At 45.1% G+C, this 18,923-nt stretch overlaps 1 protein-coding gene across 1 annotated transcript in view; it reads left to right on the plus strand.

Annotated features, from left to right (window-relative positions):
* Positions 1–3,440: 3,440 nt before the first annotated feature.
* Positions 3,441–18,923, plus strand: part of HPSE2 (heparanase 2 (inactive)) — a 67,696-nt gene continuing 52,213 nt past the window's right edge. The window contains exons 1-3 of the mRNA XM_015415892.1: positions 3,441–3,456; positions 6,540–6,713; positions 7,697–7,868. Of these exons, the coding sequence (XP_015271378.1) occupies positions 3,441–3,456; positions 6,540–6,713; positions 7,697–7,868 (362 nt within the window). The remainder of the gene's footprint in view (positions 3,457–6,539; positions 6,714–7,696; positions 7,869–18,923) is intronic.

The raw sequence follows: 18,923 nt of genomic DNA on the forward strand, positions 1-18,923 counted from the left end.
AATAAAAAAAATTAATTGTACAATAAAAAAATCATTCAATAACGAATGCATTAGGATTTTAGAAGTCTGGAACCACCAGAAAGGACTGAAGCATAGCATAAGTATTAACATGACACATTAAGGGGTACAAAAATTACACAATAGGAACCTACTTACAATAAGCTATAAATAGTGGTATAGACCACAGTCTCTAATCATTATCCAAGTAGGTTTGTGAACCATTTTGTGCAGGGTAACCATATTATCTATGCAGAAAAGCCCTCTTGAATAATTCAGTTTTGCATAGTTTGTGGAAAGCCAGGAGAGTGGGATCTTTCCTAACCTCCTTGGGCAGGTCATTCCATAAGGTGGGAGCCACAAGGGAGAAAACACAGGTGCATGGACAGTTGTTGATTTTGCCCATTTGCAGGTTGACACCGGCAGAAGCCCCTGCTGACATGAATGAAGTAGTCATGGCAGAGCATAGGGAGTGAGGTGGTTCTGCAAATAAGGCCATGAAGGGCTTTGTATGTGATAGCCAGTACCTTAAACTGAGCCTGGTAACAAATGGGCAGCCAATGGGGCATCTGCAGAATGGGAGTAATATGCATGCTTTCGCTAATAGCCAAGCCACACATTCTGGACCAGCTGGAGTTTCATACCTGATTTTGAGAGGAGACCAATGAGAGGAGTTTTAGAGAGGAGACGGTAGTCTAGTTTTGATGTTATTGTGACATGGATCCATGTGGTCAGGTCAGCTGTATTAGGGTAAGGGGCTGTCTTATGGGCTAGGCTGAGTTGGTAGAAAGCATTTTTTGGAGCTGCATTAGCTTGCTTCTAGGACCTAAAAGACTTGGGTTCAAATCCCCACTCTGCCATGAAGCTCAGTGGATGTCTTAAGGCAGTCAGCCTTCTCTTAGTGCAACCTAGCTCATGGTAAGAACGATGTACACTGCCCTGTGCTCATTGGAGGAAGGGAACAGGAAAGATTGTTAAACCATGCATCCGTTAAAAGCATGAAACAAACATCCACAAAGAAAAAATATCACAAAGTAGCATGGGTAAGTGCAGGTTGTGGAAGGTCGGTAGTTTAGCAGTTCGAGACCCGGGTGCCCAGTGCTGGCTCAAGGTGTTTCTGCGCCCTAGGCGAGGCTGCCTTGTGGTGCAGATGCCAACCTTCTGGTGGGGCCTGGAGACCTCTGGAGCCAGCCACCTTTTTGCCACCGCCACCACCATCTCCTCCCCCTCGCCGCCGCCCCCGAAGGGGGGGAGGAGGGAGGGAGGTGCGCCTCTCTCTGGCCAAGCCCGCAACAGGACCCACTCCTCTGCCTCTTCGGCCCCTGGCCTCCTCCTTGGGAGGCAAGGAAAGAAGAAGAAGAGGGTGTGGGGGGGGCTCCTCTGGTCAGAGTGGAGAGACTCCTCTCTCTGCCACCTGCTGCCTGCCGCCTGTCTCCCTTCCCCGGTCCGGTCCTCTTTCCCAACAGGACAAGCCATGCAGCACAAGCCCCCCCCCCCAGCCTTTGCAAGTGGCAAGCACTGCTTACGTAAACTTGGCTGCAGAGTCTGGGGCCAGGCAGGCGGCACTAGGACCTGGCGGCAGTTGGACCCAGCGAGCGTGCCCCGCACATTCCTGCAGCGTCCTCCGAGACGGAAGAGAGATTTCTCTAGCGCTTCTGAAGGCAGTCTGGTAGGGAGGTGGGGGGGATCCTGTCTTCAGGTGGGGGATGCTCGCTGGATGCCTCTCCCCAATTAGCGAAGCACTGACATTTGGAGAGCTGCTTGCGGACTTTTGGTGGGGGGGAGGCACAGTTTGGCGCCCCATCCAGGGCCCGCCACCCCATCCAGAGCCCGGCACTCTAGGCGAATGCCTAGTTCGCCTAGTGGGTGAGCCGGCCCTGCGGGTGCCGCATGATGGAGTGAGCTCCCGTCTCTAGTTCCAGCTCCTGCCAACCTAGCAGTTCGAAAGCAAGAAATTGCAAGTAGATAAATAGGTACCACTTCGGTGGGAAGGTAACAGCATTCCGTGCGCCTTGGTGTTTAGTCATGCCAGCCACATGACCATGGAAACGTCTTCGGACAGCGTTGGCTCTTCGGCTTTGAAACAGAGATGAGCACCGCAACCCTAGAGTCAGACTCGACTGGCTTTCGAACAAGGGAACCTTTACCTTTACCTTTTTACCATAGCCAGTGTCCAACTGGATAATCCAGTGCCAAATTACTCATAATTTGCAAGTGTGAATTTTTTTCTTCAGTTCTGTGTTTGGATTCTTCCATTCTGAGCTAAACAGGATCTTAGACTCAGGAGAAAGAGCCATTATTTACTTCGGAACTCCCTCCTCAGGGTGATTAGTCGATCTCTCTCCGTCTGTGTCTTTCGCCAGCAGGTAAAGACTTTTTGGTTTCATCTAGGATACCCCCAATAACGCTTGCTGGCTCTCTTTCTGGTGCTGTTTATGTGTTTTTAATTAAATTATTTTATCATTTAAAATGGATTTTAATTGCTCAAATGTTTTAATTTTTTTTATGTTTGCCACCTTGTGGACCCTGATCAATTGGAAAGGCAGCATAAAAATGTTTTGAATAAGTAACTAATTGATAACAAATAGAAAGTTAATAAATGGTATGGGGAATCCTAGGAACAGGGATTCTAACAAAGATAGCACAACTTTGCTAATGAAAGGCTATGACTAAGTTTGAAAGACAATTTTTGGGCACAACAGATGTAAAGAAGGAATAATATGGGAAGAAACAAGGAAGATACACTTGTGATGATGAAACATTAGAAGGTGTATGACTCTGCTCAGCACTGACACTTACTAATGCTCATCAGATTGTACAGTGGTGGGTGGAGAGGTCTCTCTCACATGCAAATGCTGATCTGCAGTAGGACAGATAGATTCGAGTCCAGTAACACCTTAGAGACCAACAAGAGTTTCACGGTATAAACTTTTGAGATTTGAATCTTCCTGGGTCTGATGAATATATTGCAGTGCTGAGTAAATGTGATATCCCAACAATAGAACAACTACCCTGAGGAAATGGATCCTCTATTACATCTAACGACTGTGGATTTATTGTACAATGAAATAATCCTCTACAAAGTTTTTGAGTGTGCCCTCTCAGGGTGCATCATTCTACCATGTTGAGAAGGGGAGCACTGGGACTTCCGGTTTATGGCGGTGCGCTAGCAGACTCACCTCCCGGACCTCCCAGGGGTGAAGCTCTGCTCCAGCCGAAGAAGGGGGTGTGCAGGCTCGCAAACCCCCCCCCCCAGGGGCCTGGCAAAGGGACCCTGGCCATGAAACTTTCAAGAGGTTGCCTCTTCAAGGGCGGAATGCCTGAGAATTGAGGCACCTCTTTGTTCCGACGGTTCTCCGTGCTTTGAGATCGAATGGGCTTAGTGACGCTGACCAGGCCGAGCGCAGGAGATCACGCGGCAGAAACGAAAAAAGCGAGGTCAAATGACCGATTATGAACGTGAGTCAATTTCGCAGTGTTTAAAGAGGAAAAGATAGCTCCCCACCCCACCCCACTGAACAGGAGAAAAAAGCGAGTGGGGGAGGGACGCCTCCCATGTGCATGAATTTTTGAGTGATTGAGGGGGGGAGCGGAAGAAAACGCAAAGAAAACTGCCTAGAAGTACTTACCCAAGCGAGTCTAAGTGGTCAAGCGCACATTCAGAGACTTTTTAAAAGTTTTCGAAAATAAACAAACGACAAAGATGGCAGGGAAGAGGGACAAAGAAAGACTTTTGAAAATGAAACCGGAGAGTCCAAAACCAGAAACTACCAGTGAGATGGCAAAGGCTGTAGCTGACTACATGCGCCCTCTACTGGAACAGCTGAATAACTTCAAAGAACAGATTCCGTGGTTACACAAGGTATTACTGCACAACAAACGCAAATAAACGACTTAATACAAATAATGAAGCAAGATGCTGAGAAGGTAAAGGAAGTGGCCGCAACTATGCAGAAAGTGAAGAAGAAAGTGCAAAAGTTGGAAAAGAAACAAACTTCCTTGGAAGATCAAATGCTGCAAGTCCAAATGGATAAGGCCAACATGGTCCTGCGCTTCCAGGGTGTGCCAGAGAATAGAGCGGAGAATCTTAAAGAACTGATGAGTGAGCTACTAGCCCCAGTAACAGAAATAAAGGCGGAATCGCTGCTCAACGATATGGATGTGGCTTACAGATCATACTCAGGATATATAAAGAAAAATAATCTGCCTGGGGAAATTGTAGTAAGATTCTCGAAGAGGCACGTCAGGGATGCTATCCTGAAAGCGGTTGCTGTAACACCTCTGAAAGCAGGGGAGAACACCATCAGAACGCTAAAGGATATTCCATTTGAAGTAAGACAACGCAGAAAGAAATACAAAGAACTTGTACTTTTTCTTCAAACAAACTCAATTGGATATAAATGGCTATTTCCAGAAGGCGTAACGTTTAAGATAAGGCCTTATAAGTTGCGGAAGAGAAGGGAAAAGAAGAAGTAAGGCTGAAGGACTCTGAATTGTGTCTTTGAGAACTCTGGTTTTGGGATGATTGGGGGTACTGTTACTAGACAGTTAAATTAAACTCTAAGGGAAAAGGGCTATAAAGGTTTGACTCAATTTATAAAGGGATCAACGATGAGAAGACTTGATGTATCTAAGCTAGTTGGAGGATCTCCTCTCTTGGGTTTTTAGTTAGTAGTGGGTTCTTTACTTTCTCCTGTATATGTAGTTTTCACCTTCCTTTCTTTTCTGTTGTAGTTTTTGTAGTGGATAAAAATCAATTAAAAAATCCCCTCCGGGGGCTTAAAAAAAAAGAAAAGAAGGGGAGCACTGGTGGAGATCTAAAGGTATCATTGCATTTTCCAGGATCCCAAGAAGGTTTGTTACTTTGGGTGTAGTTCAGTGGCGTAGTGTGGGGAGGGGCCCTAGGGGGGGTTACCCTGGGCACAAAATTCTTAGGGGTGCAAAATTTCAAAAGAAAAAAAAGTAGTAATGATAAATAAAAAATAGTGTACCCTCCCCCCTCACACAGAAAATCTCCCAATGTTCGAACATTCTACACAATTTTTCAACATGATGGGGCAAATAAACGTTGCCATGTAACATTTTATAGTATTTTTCTTGCTAATTACAGCCATACTGTCCTCATGTAATCCTTATCAGTGAATTACATACATAATGCCTATTAAAAGCATGATTTCCCGTTTGAAGTAATGTTCCATAACTTGCATAAAAACCATAATTAAAATTCGTAATTTCACACCGAGTTGCAACGGGTGCCTAGATAGCCTGGCTCCTCCTTCCCTACCCGCCTTGTCTCCGTGATGTGTGTGACACTGATAGTTGCGTTGTGTAATTTTTAAAATCCACCTCACGCCTGAAGTAATCCTTAAAATGCCTACGTGTACAGAAGGTTTTCTACTCAGAATGACATTCACCTCTACAAATATTATATGGTTTTATTTTAAAAGTGAAATAACAACTGGTTGAAAATTGGTGCAAGAAACAATAAGAACAGTAAAGGAGGTAAAGGGAAAATAAACAAAACATACTAATACAACTAGCCATACAGTCCCTGTTTCTCTGAGTTCTTTCCTTCACTAACTCACCCCTTCTGAGTGAGGGAACTTTTCTGTCCACAGCAGCTCTTCTGAGAAAAGAACACCTCCCCTTCTGGGTAAAGCCTTACATGCTTTTCTACCAGGTCCCACCCCTTTGTCCTCCATTGGGCCAGTTGTCCCTCTAAAACTGCTGGCTGACCAATTAGAGAGATCCTTCACCAGCAATTTGCTTTCCTGCAAATCCAGACATTGTTGGATACTGAAACAGATTATTTTTATCAATGAACAAATTCAGCACACGTGCACTGCTAAGTACACAGAGTTGAATGCTGCACCTATGATTGTCGAATAAGTCGCCTTTGGCAACACATTGTCTTATATAAGGAAGTCAGTCCTGATGAGCAGATTGCTAACTGGACAGCTTTAGATTTGCTTCAGTGGGTGTACAAGTGGAAGCTGCAAGAGAATTTGACTAACTTTGTTGTGACGTTAAGAATCTTTTTAACTATCACTGTTTCAACTGCCAGTTGTGAAAGAAGTTTCTCAAAACTTAAATTAATCAAAACGTATCAGAGATCTACAATGAGCCAAGAAAGACTGATTAGCAATACTGAGAGAGGTTTCAATGTAGATTTCAATACTGTTATTGAAAAATTTGCACAAATTAAAACCAGGCAGTTTTAAATAAATTTGTGTATGCTAGCATTACGTTCATTTTACTTTAATACATCTGTATTTTCTTAAAATACAATACATGTGCTTGGGGGTTAAGCGGCTCAGTACTGTACAGGTTCAGTACTGGACTGGTGGAAAGGACTCAGGGAGTGGTAACGGTCCACAGGTTAGGGGGTGCAATACTTGCCTTGCTCCGGGTGCTGGCAACCCATGCTATGCCACTGGTGTAGTTATGGGTTTTTTTTCTTGCCACCCAAAGGCAAAGTGGGAGGTACTCTCTGGACTTGGGGTTCTTTACGTGAGTTTCAGGCTGGTTTTGTTTCTTCCCAGCCAGGTCTCTAGACAAACTCTATAACTTTGCTGACTGCTCTGGCCTCCACCTCATCTTTGCATTGAATGCTCTGCGTCGAAACCCCAACAATTCTTGGAACAGCTCCAATGCCCTCAGCCTGCTCAAGTACAGTGCGAGCAAGAAATACAACATCTCCTGGGAGCTGGGCAATGGTGAGTGGGGCTGAAGTGGAGAAGGACGGGAGGAGAATAATAAGGGTTTCTGTGGTCAGTTCAAGTCCTAATTGGGAGCAGCTTGCAGCCTTCAGTGGCAAAAGTGGCACAGTGCTCAGCGACTAACAGTCACTGGGATCCACCAGCAAATTGCATCAGGGGCCACTAAAAGATTACTATTCTGAGGATCGTGGGAAGGAAGAAACATATGGGATAGAAGATTTGCAAGTCCCCAAACAAAAAGAGGACCAGTAGAGTTCCATCTCCAAGCTGGTGAAGGTTACCCATGATGGGCAAACCTTTCAGAAAAACTGAGAGCTAAACCAGACGTTACGGTCCAACCCATGGCCACCAACACCAGTTTAGAGAAGAATTTGGCCTTTTAAAATTTTATTTATTCATTCATTCATTCAATTTATACCCCACCCTCCCCACTAAAGCAGGCTCAGGGCAGCTTTCATGAAAATCAGACATATAAAATAACAATGATAACATGCTAGTTAACAACAAACTTCTGATAATAGTATTATATAGAGATGGTGGAACTGTCATGTTAGAATATTCAAATAGGGTCTAGTCTGTGTTAATGAGCCGCTCATCTCGATCTATTTATGCAGCAAGCACAGCTTCTGATGGTAGTCCAGGAGGAAAGGGCCTTATTGCAGTTCAGTTGTTAGATGCAGCTCCTTGGTTGAAGGCCTGGTGGAAGAGCTCCGTCTTGCAGGGCGCAGGCCCTGCAGAAAACGCCATGAGATTGTGGCTATGATGCATTGGGACCAGGGGACCCCCTCCCCTGTGTGCCTTTTCAAGTGCTGAAACAGCCCCCCCCCCATGCCTCAGTCAGGATTGGGCCCTCATGGCATTTTTCAATCACCAGATCTTCTCTAAAATGGTGCTGGCAGCCACCAGTTGGACCTGTGGCTGCTATAACATCTTGTTTGGCTCTGAGACGTTATTAAATGCATGTCTCTGTTTGCTTGCAGAGCCAAATAATTATCGAGCCCTGACAGGGCGAGCAGTGAATGGCACCCAGTTGGGCAAGGATTACATGCAGCTGAAGAGCCTGCTGCAGCTGATCCGCACTTACTCTCGAGCCAGCCTATATGGACCCAACATTGGGAGGCCTAGGAAGAACGTTGTGTCCCTCTTGGATGGGTGAGTGATGTGGTTAATGGCAAACAATGATCGGAGTCAGAAAATCTTCTACTCTAATGGGGTGAATGCCTAGCTCTCCAGGTGCTCCCTGGGCTTTAACTGTTGCGTGGCAGTGAAAGGCTCTGTAGATGTGGCTACTCCACTAATGATGACGCAGGAGAAGGAAATGCCATGTTTGTCATACACTTATTAAAGATGGAAGCTATTTGGGCATCAGTGGTTCAAACCATACAGACTACTCTCTTATTATCTCTGTTCTTGATTTCCAGTGTTTGTTCTGCCACTGGAAAGACCAAGAATATTATGGCATTGCAGGCCAAAAGTGCTAAAGTTGCCAGGTCCATCACAGCAGTGTTCCCATGACTCTGTCACTGGATCACCCTGTTGTATTTCTCCTGGTCTCCCCCCCCCCCCCCCATGTGATTTCCTGCCAAAACTACAAAATATTTGGTGGAATCATAGTCATTAGGAATAATTACTAATTACTTCTTTCAAACACCCAACTTGGGAACCTTTTTTTTCTGAGCCAGTTTGGTGTAGTGGTTAAGTGCGTGGACTCTAATTTGGGAGAACCAGGTTTGATTCCCCACTCCTTCACTTGCACCTGCTGGATGACCTTGAGCAAGCCATAGTTCTGTCAGAGCTGTTCTTGAAAAAGAGCAGTTTCTGTCAAGAGCTCTCTCAGCCCCACCTACCTCACAGGGTGTCTGTTGTGGGGACGGGAAGGGAAAGGAGTTTATAAGATACTCTGAGACTCCCTTGGGTAGTGAAGGGTGGGATATAAATCCAATCTCCTCCTCCTCCTCCTCCCCCCCCTCCCCCCCCACCAATCTCCTCCTCCTCCTCCTCCTCCTCCTCCTCCTCCTTCTTCCTGATTAACAATCCCTGTATTCCCCTTCTGTCTGAATGGGAAAAAGCCCTGAGCAGCAATGACCAAGTATAAGGAGAGAGGACAATGCACATGCTGGCCATGGATCTTACCATGTTTTAATACATGCCAGGAAGGAAGGAAGGAAGGAAAATGTAAAACAGAAAAACCAAGTGCAAAAATGTGCGGGATATCATAGGTGTAATTGCAAGGCAGCAGAGGCAGCACTTCAGAGACAGATTCAGGGATAATAAATGGGTATAAATAATTGAATACAAGCCAGCTATGCAGTGGCTTGGGCCATTTTATGCTGTATCCACAAAAGCGATGGCTCCCAGGCTCAGAAACAAATCATGCGACTCTACCAGGAACTGGTAAGGCCATACCTTCTGGGAACCACAGTCCAGGAAGAATGTTAATAAATTGGAAAGGTTTCATGGGCAAACTGCAATGATGGCAAAGGGATTAAAGGACATTCTCAATAAGAATAGGAAAGGCTAGAAGAATTGAGTTTGTTTTGCTTCAAGAAGAGGCGGCTGGGGGGTGTTCTAGTTAAAAAATGTTAAAAGTTTTGCATTCTGATCCTGTCCAGGTTTACTTGGAAGTAACCCTCAGACTTCAATGGGACTGACTCCCAAGTAACTGCCTTCTAGGACTGGATCTCTGAACAGATTGGAACAACTACTTCTAATATCAGCAGGGATATGATGAGACGTCAGGACTGAGTAAACTGCTTTAAAGTGCTTTAAAAATCATAATTCAAACCCAGATAACCCTACAATCTGAATTATGTGACGTTATCACTATCAATTTTTTATATGTTTTTGCAATATTTTCCCCATCAATATTCATGTTCTTCAGATCCCTGAAGGGCTGTTATGTGGAAGAAAGCCAAGACTTTTCCTCAGCTATTCCAGATTTAATGTGTTAAAGTTACAGCTGAGCTAAAGTTGTTTGAACATTATGGAATGGAAAGAACAGCTTGACATAGAACCCATTATTAATTGGGGGGAACACCCCCTCCCTGGAGGTTTCCAGTGACAGACTGGACAGTCATTTGCTGGGGATGCTTTAGCTTTGGATTTTCCGCACTGAACAAGGGGTTGGACTAGATAGCCTATTAGACCCCTTCCAACTCTAGGATTCTCTGAGGTGGAGGGGGGGAATTAAATATTCTGGGCACTGAAGCCCTCTGCTCGGATTATCTGGCACCTTACTCAGTTACTCTCCTGGTTTCTAAAGTAACACTGCTCAAACACCTTCAAAATTCCGCACAGCAATAAGGGTCAGAAAAGATCCTTCTTAAAAAGCCAACATTTTGAGAAAGTTGACTTCTGCGGTTGACACCTATGGAATTGTGGCATACTCCTAATGAGGAGGAGGAGTTGTCAACTTTAAGGAAGCAGATTGAGGAGGACAGACTGCCTGGGGAGGTTGGAAGATATCCTTCTTTAGATGGGTGGCCATGTTAGCCTGGAGCAGAAAATGAAACAGGACTCCTGTTTTATCCGTCTTCAGAGATAGTTCAAAGAATGTTGGTATGGCACCTACTAGGGCTGCTTTAGGTATACACTATAATAGGAATAAGGCCATGGGAAGGATCACTTGATCCTTCAATGGGACTTAAAGTTGAAAGTCTTGGTTTGCCGGTTCAGGGTTAAGCCTGCATGCTACTGTCCAGAGCTGATGAAAGGAAGAGACTGTAGATGTATCTGCATTTTCTTCTTCATCCTTTGATTATAGCATGAGATGTTAGTATCCTATAATATTAATATTAAAATTGGGGTTACATTAGTCATTTAGACTGAGCAACCAAAGAGCTTTTGCTTGCTGCTGTTCATACGGCCTAATATTCTTACCTTGTGGTCCTACGTTTGTTCTGCCTTGACTTGCTTCATGTTTTGCATTTTAGCCTCAGTCTCTCTTTCTGTCTTGCATAGACAGATCCTACTGGCTGTTTTGAAAGAAAAAAATCAAGTATATATATTAAAAATAAAGTAGCTTCTTGTACCTGTCCACTTAGGGTTATGAAACTTCAGTCTTTTGAATTGGCTACCAAAATACAATATGGCTGGTGGGCTTGACAGAAGTATTTTTCTATCTGAAGTAGCACAGATGCTTGGGGGCAGTGTTCCCTCTAAGCTGAGTTAGTGTGAGCTAGCTCACAGTTTTTTAGCCTCCAGCTCACACATTTTTGTCTTAGCTCAAGAAGCATGGCTCCAGAGCAAACTAATTTATGCATTAGCCAAATTGCTTGCTCACAACTTTAATGCCAGTAGCTCATAAAGTAGAATTTTTGCTCACAAGACTCCACAGCTTAGAGGGAGCATTGCCTGGGGGAGATGTGGTGTCTCTTGTTCTTTCTTAGTACTGCCTGTGCTGGTTGCCTGCAGAGTGGAGAACTGATATATGTACAGGTGCAAGAGAATTTTTACAGATGGGACAACCAGCCCCATTTGATGAAGTGTTAATTAGGCTGTTCAGGCAGCCAGAGCTGCTGGGAACAGCCTGTATTTGTTCCTTACTATGTAGGGTCAGAGTCATGGTATTCTTTAAAGTTCCCAGAGGATCAATGGCACTGTTAGCAGTAAGTCTGAAGACATTACTCTGGATCCAAGTTCTAATGGGAACTCAACTATGGAAGATTATGCAGGATTAAGATTGGGAGACAGTGAAATCACACAGTGGTCTGACAGCTTCACATAGCACTTTGAGAACACGGAGAGAAGAATGCTGAGTTACTAGATGTTGATTCCTAAAAACATCAGTGAAACTCCTAACAGAATGTACAAATTCAACACTAGGATCTTCCACAGCATCATCTCCAATCTCATGAAGGTTGTGAAGTTCTTCTGCTTCAGTACCCTTGTCACCTCTTCCCTCCTTTGCTAGGAGCACAGTGCTCCCAGATCTTCTATGCTTGTATAGCAATGGGAATTTCACCTGGTGCTGCATTTCCCTTCCTTGCTTGACAAGCTGTTCCTGTCAGCATTCTATGTCCAAGAGCCTTGTCCTCCTTTTCATCTGGCTACCTGCCCATCATCACTGATTCTTCCCCATTGCAGCCAAATGAAGTATGCCACTTAAGTGCAATTTCCTTTCCCTCACTATCTTCCTAAACAGTGAATGATTGGTGGGCCTCACACATGTACCACTTCCAGAAATGTCAGCTATACATTGATTCCACTGACAGGGCTGTTGCAAGGAGGGAATAATAGACAGAGCCTCTCCAGCTAGGAAATGAAAGTGAGGGCATTTTAGCATTAGGATTAGGTAGGTAAAGATGGGTGCTGAGCTACTGCTTATGTTTGTATGTGTTCTATCGTCACAAGTGATTTATGGTGACCCCAGCAAGGGGCTGTTAGGGCAAGTGAGAAGCAGAGGTGGTTTGCCATTGCCTTCCCCTGCAGAATGCTTCGAGGTAGTCTCCCATCCAAGGACCAACCCTACTTAGCTTCCCAGATTTTAGATTGGGCTGTACCCTACCATTTCACAACCATGTATTCTCATGTACAACAGACTGTAAGCCACAAACCACAGACAGAAAACACTAGCTCAAACAGGGGTGGACTGGGAAGGAAAAATGACCATGGAAAAGGGCCTCACTCTGGCTTTGCCCCCTAAAAGAGGGAGGAAGGAAGAAGCAGGTGCCTGCCTAGCCGGCCAGGTTCCTCTTTCTGGGCAAAGTGTGGGATCAGGCCCTGTGTGGGACTAGGCACAGCCCTTCTTCCACTGGACTGATCCAGCCCATGTTGGAGGGAGGCCATTGACCAGCTGGGAGAAGTCTTGATGACCATAATGGTCAATCTGTCCCTGAACTCAAAACCTGAGCTGTTCTGCTGATCCTGTGGGGGTCTTGGCACCCTTTTTTCATTTGCAGTAAAAGAGTACCTGATAGAACCTGCTGCCTTGTCTGAGACACATCTCGTGGTATGATCGTGCTGATGCTTGCTTAGATGATGAAAAAATCAAGCAAGTGTTTGGAATACATTTATTCAATTTCTTCTCTCCTGAAAGTCATGAGAGATCATAAAAGAATGAAGGCCACATGCCACAGTGGAAGGAGAAGCCTGGGCAACCAGAATGCAAGTCAATGTGACCCTCTGAATTACCCTCATTTGTAAAATGCAGGCCCAGGAGGCAGCCTATGTCCTGTCCCAGGACAGAGAAGTACAGGTGGTACCACACACTAGTCTATCTCCAAATTTCCCAACTTATTCAGAAACAAGCAAATGTCAGCAGAAATCTCACTGAAGTTTCTCGTGGACAACAGAAACTAAGGTTGTTGTAACAAAGCTATTGGAGGAGGGGGATTGCCTCCTCTTGGGTGTGGGTATAGGTGTGAAAAGCTGCCCAGAGAGTAAGTTGCTCATTTGATTAGGAGCAGGGCTTTTTTGGTAGAAAAAGCCCAGCAGGAACTTATTAGCATAATAGACCACACCCAACAGCAGAAACTCATTAGTGTATTCGGCCACACCCCTATACCTTCCCTTGGCTTGCCTGGGCACTCTGTGGCTGCGGGGAGCCCGGGCAAGCCGGCCCTTAGAGGCAAGAGGAGGCAGTTTAAACTGCCTTCCCTTGGCTGGCCCGGGCGCCCCGCGGCTGTGGGGAGCCCGGGCAAGCCCCCCCCTTGAAGGGAAGGGGAGGCAGTTTAAACTGCCTTCCCTTGGCTGGCCCAGGTGCCCCGTGGCTGCAGGGAGCCCGGGCAAGCCAGCCCTTGGACAGGCTGGGGAAGGCACGGGGAGGCAATTAAATGCCTCCCCGATCCTTCCAGGGGCCCCCCCAGGCCCTCCCGCCTCAGAGTCGCTGTGGGGGATTGCTCTCCAGGCCTTCCCTCTGTAGCCACGCATGCAGAGGTTTTGGCTGTAGTGGGCGTGGCCAACTCTGAAGCCAGCCGGAACTCCGTTCCTGTGTGTTCCTGCCCAAAAATAGCCCTGACTGGAGAAACTGATAACTATCATATTTGTCTCAACAGAAGGCCCAGGTAGCACTCTGTTAGCTTTCGTTACTGGAAAAACAAAGCACTGAATCATGAGCTGGTGGCTTCAGGGGCATTGCTATGTGCTCTTTTGGCATGATTGCCCAGTTCTGGAGGTCAGCCTTATTGCTCCCAAATTAACACAATGGAGCATCAAGCATGTGGAAGCCTTGCACTTTCTCAGGCCCTCTTGCAAAACTGGCTTAAACCGATGGCCTTTTCTGCCAGACATGTACAGATTTGTACCTATTCACCATGCATGCGTTTCAACAGAGGCTGTACCTTATATGTACTGACTTTGTGCATAACTGGGCTGGCTGGAGAATGATTTATGTAGGAGGGTTAAGAGGGTATTTGCGATGTTACGAAGCCATAGGCAGTCCGCACTGTGAATAGGTACAACTAGAAGAATTATTTTCCTGGAACTCAGCTGTGGAGAGAATTAAGTTGGTGGGTCAAAAATGTGATGAGTGAGGTTCCAGTCTGCAGCAACTGCTCTTTTTACATCCATCAATATGCACATATACCTAGGCATACCCTTTTTGAAGAATGGGAAGATATGTGGCAGTCCTCTTAATGTGATCGAATTTTCATCCTAACTGGTGTTTCTTTACTCTGTTGTGCTCTTCAGATTGGTTGAAGACTCTCAGTGCAGTCCAAAGCAGAGTTATACCCGTCCAAGCCCACTGAAGTCAGTGAGCTTAGAAGGATGTAACTCTGTTTAGAATTGCACAGATAGCACCTGAATAAAAATTTAAACCAGGTTTTGTGAGAAATTTTAAACATGCACAGACCCCATAGTTTTTGGGGAGGAAGCATAGGGAGAAATTGCCCTCATAACCCCCCCCCCCTTTTGAAATAAGATGTGTTCCAGATTTTCTTGCTTAGTTTCTTGGGTGTTTTTTTTTTTTTAAGATTAGAAGAAAATTTATATTTCTTTACTGGTTAAAATTTGTTTTATAAAAAACAATTGTATCAAAATCTTATTTTGCCTTATTTGACAAAAGGTTTTTAATAAGGTTCTGGCTGAACTTGCACTTTAAGCAAAATTGATAAAACCTGACTCCAAGTAGTTAGCTTGTCACACAATCTGCTGATGTCCTAACTATGAGCCTGACCATATAACTGCAAGACTCTTTGATGTACCTGTGCCAAACATTCAGCCTCCCTAGCAACGGAAGCCAGAGTAATAAAAACGCTTTCAAAGTGTGAAACTGAGATGAAGTATATTACCAGGCTCTCTTATGCGGTAGATGTTTGATCACATAATAAAGATGAACATGTAGAAAAGTTGTTTTTCATAAGAAGAAAAAAATGTAGGTCTGAAATAAGTGGCTCTTTTTTGCAGCAGTTGCTCCCTGTACTTCCTTTGATTTAACTGTCTTCTTTTAAGCCATCCTATTTTAAATGTATATTCATTGCAGTTTTATATTTTTATTTTCTCTGCACAGTCTAAATTTTAGAGTCACATAATCCTTCTAAATACTATAATGTGAATATGCATCATGGATGTGCCCTTGTCACCCTTGTCTATGTTCATCCTGGGCATCCCACGTCTTGACAGTCTTTATCTATATCAATAATTATATCCATAACCTTGGTCCTGTTTGCTTCACAGGGGAAGTAATATTTCACAGTTTCTTTCAACAAACAGATGTGGGCTTAGAGAATCGGGAAGCTAAAAGAATTCTCAAGTATTGCTATCCCAAGCCCCCGCATTGCAGCAACGTTTGCAAAAGTGAAATCCCATCTCTCCCTGTAAACTGGCAGAGGAGATTCTGCAGCTTCCTTGGGCACCATTGCCTGGCCACTTTCTCATTTAGGAAGCATTGCCAAATATCTAGCATAAACCTACTTTCCATGCGAATAAATCTTTTGCTTCTTGAGCCAGTTTGGTATAGTGGTTAAGTGTGTGGACTCTAATCTGAGAGAACCGGGTTTGATTCCTCACTCCTCCACTTGCAGCTGCTGGATGACCTTGGGCAAGCCATAGTTCTGTCAGAGGTATTCTTGAAAAGAGCAGTTTCTTTCAGAGCTCTCTCAGCCCCACCTACCTCACAGGGTGTCTGTTGTGGGGAGGGGAAGGGAAAGGAGTTTTTAAGCCGCTCTGAGACTCTGAGTGAAGGGCAGGGTATAAATCCAATCTCTTTGTCTTCTTCTCTTCTATTCACATATCCATGCCAACAGACTTTATGCACATAAAGATCGTTCTCAGGTCCCATTTCTCCTTAATCTTCAGTAATGCTGAGAAATGAGTTTCAGATGCTGTCTTAGCTATTTTTTTTCATTTATACCCTGCCTTTCTCCCCATGGGGACACAAAATGGCTTCTCCTGTGAGGTAGCATATAGGCTGAGAGTGGGTGACTGGCCCAAGGCCACACAGCAAAACTTCAGGGACTGAGTGGGATTCATATCATACCGCCACTAGCACTTTATTCTGTTATGTATATGATTTTTACGATGTCTACAGTTTGTGTTTTAATGTACTTTAACCTTTTAATATGTAAGCCACCCTGAGCCTGCCTGGCGGGGAGGGTGGGATATAAATTGAAATAAATAAATAAATTCAGACCTGGGTATCCCAGATCCTGGTCTGGCACTCTAACTACTACTACGATGACTACTACTACACCACCACCACCTTGGCTCTATATACATGTAGAGTGCAGAGACTGACCAGGAGAGAGATCTTGGAGCCATTACAGATGACTCCCTGAAAATGTTGACTTAGTGTGCGATGGCAATTTAAAAAGTCACATGCCATGCTGGGGATTATTCGGAAGGGAATTGAAAACAAATCAGCCAGTATCATAATGCCCCTTTATAAATCGATGGTGCAGCCTCATTTGGAATACCGTGTACAGTTCTGGTCACCGCACCTCAAAAAAGATACTATAGCATTGGAAAAAATACAGAATAGGGCAACTAAAATGATTAAGGGGATAGAACACTTTCCCTATGAAGAAAGGTTAAAGAGGTTAGGGCTCTTTTGCTTGGAGAAACGAAGACTGAGGGGTGATGATGTGACAGAGGTTTATAAAATTATGCATGGGATAGAGCAGGTAGAGAAAAAAGTATTTTTCTCCCTTTCTCACAATACAAGAACTCATAGGTACTTAATGAAATTAATGAGCAGTAGGTTTAGAACAGATAAAGGACGTGAGATCTGGGTTCAACATGGTCAGACTACAGTTCAGGAGGTCTGTGTTCAGATCTGCTCACTCAGTAACCTTGGGCCAGCCCCTGGCCTTTACCTACCTCACAGGGTCGTTGTATGGACAAAATGAGAATGGGAAGAACATGGTTATGCTAAACTGAGCATCCTGGAAGACGAATAAGATGGTCAGGCCTCACCTAGAGCAGTTTGGGGCACCACATTTTAGGAACGATGTTGACAAGCTCGAGCGTGTCCAGAAGAGGGCAACCAGGATGGTGAGAGGGTTGGAATCCAAGTCTTACGAGGAAAGGCTGAAAGAGTTGGGTATGTTTAGCCTGGGAAAGAGAAGGCTTAGAGGGAACATGATTGCAGTCTTCAAGTATCTGAAGGGCTGTCATGTAGAAGACGGAGCAGATCTATTCTCTCTTGCTCCGGATTGCAAGACTAGCTCTAATGGGTGGAAATCACAAGGGAGTCGCTACCGGCTAAATTATCAGGAGAAACTTCCTAACTGTAAGAGTGGTTGAGCAGTGGAACAGTCTGCCTCGGGAGGTGGTGGATGCTCCTTCGCTGGACGTCTTCAAGCGGAGGCTGGATGACCATTTTTCGGGTATGTTGTAGGGCTATCTTTTGGCTATGTTCCTGCAGAGAGCAGGGGGTTGGACTAGATGACCTGCAAGGTCCCTTCCAACTCTAACATTCTATGATTCTATGACGTATTTGTTCACTCAAAGAGTAATTAACATGTGGAATTTAAGAAGGGATTAGACAGTTTTAAGAGGGGATTAGATAAACATATAGAGCAGAGGTCCATCAGTGGCTATTAGCCACAAGGTGGAACACTATGTCTGGGGCAGTAATGCTATGTATTCTTGGTGCTTGGGGGCAACAGTGGGAGAGCTTCTGGAGTTCTGGCCCCACTGGTGGACCTCCTGATGGCACCTGGTTTTTGGCCACTGTTTGACACAGAGTGTTGGACTGGATAGGCCATTGGCCTGATCCAATATGGCTTCTCTTATGTTCTTATGCTTTTGTTTTGTGGGTGGTAGCCTATTATAATAATTCCTTTTTACATACACATGTTGAGGTAGATTGACAGCTGGGCATTTTCACAGAATGAAAACTGTGATGCCTGTTTTATTTAGGAAATTCTAAGTTAATGGCAATTTAATAAATCACAGAAATAGCAGGCAAATATCTGTATATTGTGTGTACCTACAGCATAATACACAAGAGCCATACTTTTCTTTGACCATGTGGCAGGCTGGTAGCCATGGTGGGGCATTTGAGGGTGAGGCCCTCAACAGATAAGCCCTGCCCCACCCTGGGAGGATGCCAGACCAACCCACCCCCGGTGCGCCATGCTACTTACACCTACTTGCTGTGGCCTTGCTGGCTCTTCCTGTGCCAGCCCAGGAAGGTATTTAAAGAGACATGTATTTCTTCTTATAAACTTACAGTCCAGTGGCACCTTTAAGACCAACAAAGGTTTATTCAAGGTATAAGCACATATTCAAGGTATAAGCTCATACCTTGAATAAACCTTTGTTGGTCTTAAAGGTGCCATTGGACTCTAAATTTGTTGTACTGCTTCAGACCAACAGAGGCTGCGGTCACACGGAGCATTAGCCACGCTACAGAGACAGAAGATAGGCGGATTTTCCGGGCACGATCACACCACAACATCTGGGAAGTGTAGAGCTCCCATGGCGAACCCGAGGCTTCCTGCCGAAGATGCGGCTTAAAACTGCGGGGCAAGGGCGGGCATCTGATCGCGTTTCCGGTTCACACGTTTTTTGTCTCCGCTCAGGAAGGGATGTGGCTCCAGAGCAAACTGATTGATGCAGCGGCCAAATGGCTCGCTCACCACTTTAATGCCCGGAGCTCACCGGATTTTTGCTCACAAGACTCTGCAGCTTAGAGGGCGCATTGGTGGCCACCCTAGGATGGCCATGGCTTGGCACGATGACACTCCCTCCCTCTCTCCCGCGGTGCATGGCTTACTTCTAAGGAGACCTGGGGGGGGGGGCTTTCCTGCTGGTGCCCCGCTT

This window comes from Gekko japonicus, unplaced genomic scaffold (genome assembly GCF_001447785.1).
Source record: "Gekko japonicus isolate JY-2015 unplaced genomic scaffold, Gekko_japonicus_V1.1 scaffold59, whole genome shotgun sequence".
NCBI lineage: Eukaryota > Metazoa > Chordata > Lepidosauria > Squamata > Gekkonidae > Gekko > Gekko japonicus.